Raw genomic sequence first — 12,497 nt, 5'->3', positions numbered from 1 at the left:
ACACACCTGAGTGATAAGAGAAAAAACAATAAAACTGATTTTAACAAATTCTCAAATAGTGGGCTACCGTGTATCAGCATTAAGTAATTCAAACGAATTATAATGTTCGTTTCCTCTGAACAAACAACATGTTCCTTGATACATTTTGTTACAGGGTCAACAATGGCGAAAAAATTTAGCTGAGATCGAGTTAACTCATTTTTAATACTAGGTTTACGGACTCTCGTTGCGCATATTTTTATTATAAATCGCTACGTTGACAGTTGCATTAAAATGCAGTTTTTCTTTTAATTAGAGGATACATCCATATCATTACATCAATTCAATTCAACATAAATTGCTAACAAATAATATTTATGAGTCCTATAACGTTAAGTTTAGAATCTGAATACGACAAATTGACGCGTACCGTAAACCTAGTCTTAATACAAGTAATCAAAAATTTAGAAACTTTGAGATTTTAACGCCTACGCGCGCCAAATGTGGGATATTCCTGTCATCAATAATGTCAGATCGATGACACATATAAGATTGATTACTTCGTTAAATCGGGAGTTTCCTTAAATGTTCGTATTACGTCAAACTCGTCTTAAGACGCTCAATGACGCGACACGTCAGTTCCTCTTACCCTCCTTGATCTCATTTCATTGTAAACTCCCTTTGACCCTGAGTTTGCGTCACGCAAGGGTTATCCGAGGGATGTGGTAGTGAGGGTAATATGGAAATAATTCTCGGAAAATTTATCCCCCAACTATCGATTCTACGGAACAGACACATTCGACCTTGTTGAATCTTGTCAATAAAAAAGTAAAACGTTGTTCAATTTATAATAATTATTATACATTTTTCACTTAACCCTGAAATATTATGAAATAATAACGCACATTCTCTGATCATTTTTTTCATCAATTTACTTGCAATTCTTATAAAATATGTTTATGCTCTGATTGTCTATACTGGGTGTTCACGCTATTACTATCCACCGATTTTCTCGAAAACTATTCTAATTAGACAAAAATGAAAGAGGACAAAGTTTTACAATTTATTATGACCAATAGAACAGTGTATGTCAATTTTGCATATTTACGTTATTTTTTGAGAAATGAAGATGACCTTCAATTTTTTAAATGGAATGCCATATATTTTTTATGTCATTTGAAAATGTTTGTCAAGACGAGTTCTTTCGTGTAAATATTATGAAATAATAACGCACATTCTCTGATCATTTTTTTCATCAATTTACTTGCAATTCTTATAAAATATGTTTATGCTCTGATTATCTATACTGGGTATTCACGCTATTACTATCCACCGATTTTCTTGAAAACTATTCTAATTAGAAAAAAATGAAAGAGGACAAAGTTTTACAATTTATTATGACCAATAGAACAGTGTATGTCAATTTTGCATATTTACATTATTTTTTTGAGAAATGAAGAAGACCTTCAATTTTTTAAATGGAATGCCATATATTTTTTTATGTCATTTGAAAATATTTGTCAAGATGAGTTCTTTCGTGTACTATACAGGGTGTTCGGCCACCCCTGGGAAAAATTTTAATGGGGGATTCTAAAGGTCCAAATAAGACGAAAATTAAGAATACCATTTTGTTGATGGAGGCTTCGTTAAAAAGTTATTGACAATTAAATTCAAAAATTTCAAATCGTTCTGGAAAAATTATTTTCGGTTACGGGGGTCAATTACAACCATTTTTGGTGAATAGACATACCCCCGAAATCCTATCCACTTTCGAGAAAAAAAATCGAGTAAGTGCTGAAAGTTTTGAGTGAAAAAAAAGACTTTCGAATCGTCTTGGAAAACTTATTTTTAGTTGCAGGGGTCAATTGCAAGCATTTTTGGTCAACAAACATAACCCCGAAATCCTACTCAGTTTCGAGAAAAAAATTCCTTACCGAAAATATAATTTCTGGCCAGATGTGTCTGCCCGAATTTTCATGCGAATCTTTAAAACGTCATAACTTCTGAACAGATTGGACGATTTTAATGTTTAAAAAAACAAACTACGCGTATTTTGATGGAGAATATGTGCAAATTGCAAAAATATTCGAAAAGTTGGTCCTTGACCTTGCAAAATGAGGAAAACCCCCTAAAAATGGTCCTATTTTCAAATAGTCATAACTCCTACAATTGTGAATATATTTCAATGAAACTTTTTTCTGAAGTAGAGCTCGTGGGTACCTACAAAAAAGTATTAGACAACTTTTCTGTAGGGCGTCAAAGAAAATTACTAAAAATGAAAAAGGAATTCTTAAGAAAAATCGACGGGGGGTAGGTGCCTAAATTTTTCGACGGAAAAAAAAAGTTTCAAATTGTTTTGGAAAAATTATTTTTGACTGTAAGGGTCAATTATAATCATTTTTGGTGAATAGACATACCTCCGAAATCCTATCCACTTTCGAGAAAAAAAATCGGGTAGGTGCTGAAATTTTTTGGCGAAAAAATATTTTTCAAATTATTCTAAAAAAATTATATTCGGTTGTGGGGGTCAATTACAATCATTTTTAGTGAATAAACATACCCCCGAAATCATGCGCATTTTTGAGAAAAAAATTCAGTATGGGCGGAACTTTAAACGTTAATAACTTTTTAACGAAGCCTCCATCAACAAATTGGTATTCTTTATTTTCGTCTTATTTTGGCCTCTAGAATCTCCTATTAAAATTTTTCCCAGGGGTGGCCGAACATCCTGTATAATGACCTTCGAGGTCATAGAAGATCGGAGATAAAAGAAAAATTTTGAATATTTCATAACCTTGTGTTTGCAAAAGACACTTTATTAATACAATTTTGAAAGATGTTCAGTAAGTTCTTTGTGCACGAATACACATTTCACATCTTATTGTATTTTAGAGTTGTCCATAAAAAAGAATCCAAAGGTGTCAGATCCGGGGATTTTGGGGACCATTTTGAAGGTCCGTTCCTATCCATTTATTTTCGAACTTATCGTTTAGATCATTTTTGATGATACAATGTTACGAAGTGTTACAAAACCTTTCTTTCATTTTTGTTTTTCTACGACTTCGAAAGTCATCATATAATACACGAATGAATTCGTCTTGACCAACACTTTCAGATGACATAAAAAATATATGGCGTTCCATTTAAAAAATTGAAGGTCATCTTCATTTCTCAAGAAAATAATGTAAATATGCACTGTCCTATTGGCCATAAGAAATTGTAAAACTTTCTTCTTTCATTTTTTTCTAATTAGAGCAGCTTTCGCAAAAATCAATGGGTAGAAATAACGTAAACACCCTGTATATTGTGAAGTAGAAAACTGATAATCTAACTTTACCTTACAGAATCCATCAACTTCTACGCAAATGACCAAATCGCAACTTATACGTTAATTTATTTGGAAATACATGTACTAGCAAAAGAAATAACAAATAATATACCTCTAAGTATAATATTCGCAGATTTTATAGGACGTATTCTTCCCAAAATATGTTATTGCTTTAAACAATATATAGTATCTAAGAGGTCACTACTGGTGGGTTTGGCCAATAATGGGAACGCTTTTCTTACACAATAATACACAAATGACAGCCTAGACAGCAATACTCCCTTAAAGGTCATAGTGTGTGACATGTTCGAGTTTGTCTTGAGAACCGCTTTCATGCTGAATAAGAAAATGTATATCATTCAATTTAAACAATTGAAGCAAATAATTTACCTCTAAGTATAATATTCGCAGATTTTATACATCGTATTCTTCCCAAAATATGCTATTGCTTTAAACAAACCATAGTATGTAAGAGGTCACTAATGGTGGGTTTGGCCAATAATGGGGACGCTTTTCTTACATAAAAATACACAAAGTTCGACATTTCATATGCATGAACCTAATATAATATTAACCAAAATTACGTACAACTATATTATTGCATGGTTTTATTAATTTAAAAAAAATTGCCTCCAGAATTCAAAGAATTTACATTCACTCTGTTTGGGGAAAGGTAGCACGAGAGTTTGAAGATTCAAGAGGAGTCTAAGTATTAAAAGAAAATGAAATATTTGTTTTCAGATTCTCCTTGGCTGGGCAGGTGACAGAGCATGGGTAAACGCATCCATCGTATATGCAGTATGCATGGCTCTCTGCGGTGCGGTCACGGCTTTAATACCCATGGTGGTTAGCAGGTACTACACTTTGTGCGCAATATCTGGTGCTTTCGGACTATTCATTGGGGCGAACTACAGTCTCACCAGCATTATCCTCGTCGAATTGATCACTTTGGACCGGTTCACGAACGCTTATGGCCTGCTGCTTTTGGTTCAGGGTGTTGCTAATCTCATGGGCCCTCCGTTAGCTGGTAAGAGGGCAACGAATTCGCTGACATTTATAATGGACTGGAAATTACTAGGGGTGCCCGTGTAACCCGAAACTCGAAAAATCAGTCAAGAAAGCAATGGATTTATACTTCGATCAACGAGAAGAGGCAGCATCTGTATTTATTCGTCGACCTTGAATACATACGACGTCTGAGTTTTACTTCATCGTTTGGGCGTGTTACTTTATATTTTCTGCAACAAAGTGTAAACTCAATTCAGCCCTAGACGTATTGAGCTCTGCTTACACTCTGCCTACACTCGAATTTCGAGCTACACGCACACCCCTAAAACATTAACAAAACTCGTTTATTAAGATGGTTTTCTACTCCAGATCATTGTACAAAAGTATCTCTTCCTATTTTTTTTTTATTTAAGTACTATTAACCCCTTAACGCTCATATTTTTCCAAGAATGATCAGTTTTCTGTATTGGACTTGTTTCTAAGCTGCATAAAAATGCAGTTTTTGTTAATTACAATGTTGTATCTAACGTATAATTTGAAGGAAAACAAGTATTGTTATCCCTTAAACCGTCAAATTATACAAATATCGTTTTTCAAAGCAGTCAGACTCGGGCGTGAGCGTTAAGGGGTTAACACGTTTGTTACCACGTTAGTTTTCCATGTACAGAAATATTTTCAACATTTGCTCAGATCATAGTCTGAAAAACAGAAATATTTATAAGTTCAGTGATGTATTTAATATTTTATGACATCTTCAATGACAGTAACGTTATTCAAAATTTTATAAGTGTCAGGGTTCATTTGTTGTATTTTAAAGAGACTTTGTAAGTCATCCTTTGCAGATGGTAAATGCACATACTAGACAACGTACTTCTACCGTTTTAGACATACATTAGTATATTGATAAAAATTGATTTTCTTGGTAGATGTGTAACAATTCATGAAACTACATTTTTATACGTTGGGTGAAGTGATTTTTAGATGCACGTCAGTTTTCTGTGTTTCTTTAATATTTGATAAGGGTTAATAATAGTCATTTCAGTGCATATTTGCATATTTATTTATACATGTCACAAGAAAAGATATATTTTTTTCATAAAGAAATATAGATCTATTAATCCTTTGACGTACGATTTGATTGCAAGTAATTTTTCAAATGTATATTATTTAATTTTGTTTAAATTTGTTCATCCATGCAATGCTCACAAAAACGAACAGTTTTGTTTTATGAATACCTCGCAAATGAGAAAATGTATTGATTTTAATATATTGGATTTTATGACGAGAATAGTATTGTTATTGCTCGGTAAATTATTAATATTTACATTGATGAGAATATGTTCTATTATTTCTAATTGTTTCAGTTTTATTAACTCGAAACAAAAGCAAACAATTGTTTCGTGGAGAATGTGAGGATAACTGTAAAATATTCAAAATTGTTGTAATGACATATTAACAAAAAGTAACAACTTCTATTGAAAAAATTGAACATATTCTTGAATGGGAAAACACGTGATTACAGATGTGCCGATTATGGCTTTTACGATTCGAAACGCTTACTTCATGTGCAACTAATAGTAAGGGAAATAATTACAATTTTATATCTTTAATTTGTTTACATTTTTTATTAAAAATACTAGAACATAGATGTCTTAATATATTGGAAACTATGGGAAACAATTGTAATATATAAATGTTAGAAATTTTCATTTTGACGACCAAAAAACAATTAGCTATTCACTTTTAAAACATTCGTAAAAGAAGCTGGTGCTAACATACATATTTAATATCATTTCACAATATACATCTCGACAAAATTATGCGAATATAAACATAAATTTCAAAACAGACAAAATGATAGCGCTAATAACGAGTCTATAATCTTCGTTTATACAGGGTGTTCGGCCATCTCTGGGAAAAATTTTAATGCGAGATTCTAGAGGCCAAAATAAGACGAATTTCAAGAATACCAATTTGTTGATGGAGGCTTCGTTAAAAAGTTATTAACAATTAAATTCAAAAATTTCAAATCGTTCTGAAAAAATTATTTTCGGTTGCGGGGATCAAATACAATCATTTTAGGTGAATAGACATATCCCCGAAATCCTACCCACTTTCTAGAAAAAAATTCGAGGAGGTGTGGAATTTTTTGACGGGAAAAAAAAAGTTTGAAATTGTTCTAGAAAAATTATTTTCGGTTGCGGGGGTCAATTACAGTTGTTTTTGGTCATTACATATACCCCCGAAATCCTACGTACTTTCTAGAAAAAAATTCGAGAAGGTGTGAAATTTTTTGACGGAAAAAAAAAAATTTCAAATCGTTCTGGAAAAATTATTTTCGATTGCGGGGGTCAATTACAATCATTTTAGGTGAATAGACCTACCCCCGAAATCCTATCCAGTTTCTAGAAAAAAATTCAGTACGGTCAGAACTTTAAACGTTAATAACTTTTTAACAAAGCCTCAATCAAGAAGTTGTTATTCTTGATTTTCGTCTTATTTTGGCCTCTAGAATCTCCCATTAAAATTTTTCCCAGGGGTGGCCGAACACCCTCTATATGAGCCATTGAAATACTAATATTCGCCGTGAAACGAAGTTTGGAAAGTGTACATAAGTGTACTAACAATTTTTACTGTATATTTATCAGGAAAATGCAATATAAATTTAAAAATGGGTCGTGGAAAGAGATTGAAATTATATACATGCCATATTAAAATTGAAGGATGAATGTTATTTAATTGCACAATTACACAAAATCAGTAATAAATAATATAAAGTAATTTTAATTTTTTTTCTCGTCATTGGTTAAAGCTATTGGATTGGCCAATGAGTAATTTCAGATTTTTACTATAAATGACCCTCTTTTTATATTTATAGTTGAAATCGCTGTTCTTAATTTTTTAGTAACTTTTTCTTGAACGAACCTTGTTTTCAAAATGAATGATGAGAAGTCGTACGTTTGAACAATTATGCTGTTTCATTTCTGAAAAAAAGTGTTACAAACAACAACAAAAATTTCGTATAATAATATTGTAAACAGATTAAAAATTTTAGTCTGATCGATGATAATCTACATCGATACGACTAAAGATCCACTAATTAAACAAAAATAACAAATTATTGTTAAATGTCTAAATCCAAGTACAATTATAATCTTCATTTTATATTATAGTTACACGATGCCGAATTATCGTGTAAGGGTAACATTTTCAGTAGAACGTTTATTTTAAAGATCGAAGGGTGTAGCAAACTTTTGAATGGCAGTGTACGTCTCCTTCGCTTTACACAAAACCCGTAGAACCTCTTAGTCGTCTTATCGTTACGAAGAATATGGCCCTGCTTTTATTTAATAGAAATTATTATGAAAAAAAAAAATCAAATATGCCGATAGCGTACAAAGAACGAATCTGCCAGGCGCCTATAAGCGCTGATAATATATCACGAGCAATATTGCCGTGCCTCCTATAAGCGTCGACAGTATTAAAAGGGTTAAACCAAGGAAAGAGATCCGACAACATTGGCGTCGGAGTTCATTCCTGGTTCTTCGTAAGAGCTACGCTAATCCGCGAAATTGCATCGAGATTTAAAAGACTTCGCAAGGTGGTTTCGGTGACTACGCGCGTATAGTTTACTTAATTTGATTACGAGAAAATTGTATTTTACGCTGTTATGTGTCATAAGTCGAAAATGGATATACGCGTACATCCGTGCCCGACTTATGATACGTAATACAGTCGCTTAATGGCATCAGTATACGTCAAAGGTCGGAGGTAGAAAGATCAATTATCAGTGCACTGCCCACGGGTAACTCGGACCCTCTATGAATTATACGATTATAAATGGCTTTGAAGTTCCATGGCCCAGATGAAGCATCGCGTAATTACGATCGCGAGTTTCGTTGTCGCGAGATCGTTAAAATTCTGTTAAAAAATAACCGTTCGCGCGACAATTAACACCTTAAAGCGTGTATGTATTTTCATTGTTCCAGGATGGCTGTACGATATCACGGGGACGTACGATCTGTCGTTTTACTTGGCCGGTTTGTTTATTGCGCTGAGCGGAGTGTTGCTGCTGGCGATGCCTTTAATTAGTCTGTACCGAAGATGCGTGAACGGATCGAAGAAAGAAGAAATCGATAAAGATTTTTCAAGCGTGAACAACGTTTAAATTAGCCAAGCCTTGTCGAGATCATTTCAGGGAGAAAAAAAAGAGAAGAAATGTCGTCGATACGCTCGATATGTATTATCCAACGGAATTTATGGAATTAATATTTCCAGAACAAGGAATTGCAATTCACAGCTGTACAATTAATTTTGAGTATCCGAAACAATTACGTGTTTTACATTTAATTAAACGTTCCTGGTTCCTTCGTAGAGTAGGAAAATATCATTATGTGCGAGATAATGAAAGTGTTCGACGCATGAGATGACTGACCAACAAAAAAACGCAATATCTTAGCTGTAATCGTCAGCTTTAAAATTTAGAAAGAGATCTTACAATTTAAATAGAAATGATTACTAAAACGAATAAAGTCAGTTGATAACAACGATGTCAATTGTGATAGAAAATCGCATTGCAGCTGACCTATAAAAAGTCATGTTTGCGCATAAAATTGATCGTTACGATCGACATCTCGTAATATTTACAGCAACATCATAATCATATCGCACTGTGCAAAATCAACGATCATACTGTCACGTTATACGAAAATACGAAGAAAAAAAAAATATTGGTTAATATCTTTAAATTTTCAAATACAAGACAGTTAAATCATCTATAAATATTTGGCGAACTAGTTTCGTTTAAATCTTCAATCGTTAGCAATCGAAAACGGTTTGAATCTCAGGATAATTGTAAACGATTAAAATGATAATTCGACGAATGTTCAGCCGAAGTTCTTTTTCATATAGAGTAAATCAGTGTTGTTTTATATCTGTTCTCCAATATACTTCTTTTGTTTTTATTGAAAACATTCCTTGCAGCATAAATTTGTTCATTTGATTACGCGTAACATCTGACAGGTTATTTGAAAATAACGCCAAAGATATAACTGTAAATATGTGTGTCATGTGAGATATTCTCGAGGTACAACTTTAATAATGCAGTTTTAAACAAATATTTTCGTCGTTCTATTAATTTTATTATTAATTGTATCGAAACAGCCGAAGTAAATATCGATATCTCTCTCATTATCATGTACGTATTATATACACGCGTGTTTTGTGAAACACGCGCGTATTTTTGTATTAGTTTCGGGTCAAACAAAGACAAAAAGTGAGATTAATCGAATAACGAGCTCTATGGATGCTCGGTTAACCATTTCAATATAGTTTTCATTCACCTTTTGGCTCATGTGCGTTTGTGCATGCAACGTTTTAAAACACATGTATGTAAATAGGCGTATGTGTATATATAATATAGCTTTTCTGTGATGATGAACCTGGATTTTACGAACTTTTCCTGCTACAAATAGATTAATACCTCCGTTTCTATAGCGTGTGCATGCGTGCGTGTACCTTAATTCTAACAACGCGTTTTCAATTTATTTCGCACCGTTATTATATTCATCTCAAGTAACACGGAGCAATATAATACAGTATAATGACGTTATACAAGAACATTGCAACTGACATTCTTCCTCACTCGACGCATTTCGTCTATAAAACGCTGATGTTTGTAACGTTGAATAAAGAAAATGAATTTTTGTAACGTTATTTTAGAGGTTGAACAGACAGTAATAAATAGATCGAATTGAAAATTTATAAAAATGGGTCGAAATAGTTGTAATTTCTTAAAAAATACTATTTTCTAATAATGTTCGTACATAAAAAAAAAAATTCCATTGTTCAAGAAGGAACCTATATACGAATTACAGTTTATCTCGTATTTCGATATATAAAGCTATTGGCACATTTTGCCATTTAGTAATTTGTTCTTTCATCGTGGTACACGAAATTGTTATACGGTGCGTGTGCTCGCGTTATGGTAGCATGATTCTGCGAGATTTGTGATCTTATAGGCGTTTATGAAACGTATGCAATATTTTATTATGGAAATAAAAAAAAAAAAACTATGCATTTCAAAATATACGAAATTAAGTCGATCGACTTCGATATAAGCAAGCGAACTTACATTTAACGTATTCAACCTTGTCTGTTTTTTTTTTTTTTTTACGTACATTAGTTGAAACATCCGAGGGATGTGTCTCTAAGTAACTAAAAGTTTTTCAGATTTTAACTATTGCTTATAATTTAATAAAGTACCAAGGTTCCTAAGTATTAAATTTCTCTCTTGAAGACTCCACTCGTTGGCTGTTATTCAGTAATTAGAATGTTCTCATTATCTCTTTATTAATAAGATATCCTATTACCCATTGTTGATAACCTCGAAACAATCGCTTGAACGTTTGAAAGTGGCTTAAAGTCTACGCAGAGACAAGAGACAAAGAAAAGGATAAAAATTAAGTTCGTGGTAAGATAGAAATACGTTAGGATTTTTTCACACTGTAAAACAGGAAAATCTGTACAGAACCGTTCTTTTAGATTTTACATATTTACAACTAAGAAAGCATACTACAATTGTTGCTTGCTATGTGGTCCAAAAATGAGCAATCGTATTCGCTCGTTATCTGGACTTTCGTGAGCAGTTTGCCGAATGCGATCCGTAAATTCTACCACAAATTGTTTTCCGGTTTCCTACAATATCGAACACGATAATTCATATCGAAGTTACGTAAAATTGTTTAACACATTGACTGCCACGTCAATTTTTCTTCTCTAGGTTTATCCCTAACCATTTTTCAAATTATAATATGATAGAAATATTTGATAGTTTACAGTATTCTTAATGTCAGCGAAGTTATCAACAAATTATAAATGTTAAGATTTATTTATTCTAAGTATTTTAAAGACACGTTAATTTAAAGCGCTGGTCACCACTATGGCAGTCAATGTGTCAATGGTTGGTTTTACTTTTAATTTATACCTAAATAAATGCGATTTGCAATAAGAAAATTAGTAGCAGGAAGGGACTCCGTTAAAATAAGTTAGATTTTCTTTGCATCAGTCCTTACTTTTATAATTTTCGAATGATAATTTACTGCACACGATTGCCCAGCTAAAAGAACGATTTTGACACAGTTACAGACAAATTGTTCCATTGTAAATGGAGCACGGAGACTTACGTTGAGACTCCTTTTTAGACTTTAGAAGAACCGTTTTTGAATTATATACATGTCTATATATGCACACAGCTACACGTACACAGGCAGACATACATACACACATTCACGTATAAACGTATACTATTCACACCTACAAAAGTATAAAAGTCTTATTTCAACAAAAATAAAGATTAAATTACAACTATGTATTATCTCTTGTTTTTTCCAGATCCTACTGTAATCATACAAATTTGTTATGATTTTGTAAAACGATGCCAATAAATAACAGATTAGTTATGATATTAGAAGATCGCCAAAAGTTTACATCAACAGATAAATATTTTCCATTTGCAATTTGTCATAAGAATCGCAAAGGCTGAAGAAAGTTTTGAAAAGCATTCAAAACAATTATCTATATATACACATTTATTCTTTCTTATAAGTATATTTAATTCACAGAAAACGATAAACAAAATTTATCGGCAATCGATTAAATAAGTTTAAAAAATTTTTTCAAACGTTTGCAAATTTCAAAATGAAGTATTTTTAAAAAGTAATGGCTACTTATTATGCTTAAAGAGGTATCGTATTTCAATAATTCCGATATCTATAAAAGTGATATTGATTTTGTTTCTCGTATACATATACACAATTACATCGTGTACTGATATTAAATATTTAAAAGTATGAACTATAAACAATATCGTTATTTACATGCTCTAAAAATACAAAAATTTTTAATTGATTTTTATTCGTATATATTCCAATCAGCATATCATATTAATTGCCTTTGTTGTGATCGAAAGACGTGAAAGATTTTATAGGTTCACACGTAATTATACCATGGTATAACGTATAAATAGATTTGACCATTAGTAGTTTGATTTTTAATCTAATAAACGGATCGAGACACTAGATATAAACCGTCGAAGAAATGACTTGCGCCCTCTTTTCAGCCGCAGGTGTACTCGGAAACGTTTCCAGTGACGTGAGCGCCCAGCAGCGCCTAACGCTTCTCT

General features: G+C 32.4%; 1 protein-coding gene across 5 annotated transcripts in view; it reads left to right on the top strand.

Annotated features, from left to right (window-relative positions):
* Positions 1-8,534, top strand: part of LOC143343345 (monocarboxylate transporter 9) — a 47,678-nt gene extending 39,144 nt beyond the window's left edge. For 4 of the 5 annotated variants that reach the window (XM_076768165.1, XM_076768157.1, XM_076768175.1 and 1 more), the window contains 2 exons: positions 4,049-4,334; positions 8,305-8,534. In XM_076768165.1, the coding sequence (XP_076624280.1) occupies positions 4,049-4,334; positions 8,305-8,483 (465 nt within the window). In that variant the 3' untranslated portion in view covers positions 8,484-8,534. The remainder of the gene's footprint in view (positions 1-4,048; positions 4,335-8,304) is intronic. The other variant, XM_076768193.1, reaches the window with a different exon arrangement.
* Positions 8,535-12,497: the final 3,963 nt, after the last annotated feature.

This window comes from Colletes latitarsis, chromosome 1, assembly GCF_051014445.1.
Source record: "Colletes latitarsis isolate SP2378_abdomen chromosome 1, iyColLati1, whole genome shotgun sequence".
In the NCBI taxonomy this organism is placed as follows: domain Eukaryota; kingdom Metazoa; phylum Arthropoda; class Insecta; order Hymenoptera; family Colletidae; genus Colletes; species Colletes latitarsis.
Note: the sequence above shows the minus strand (reverse complement) of the source record. Positions and strands in the feature narration are given on the sequence as shown.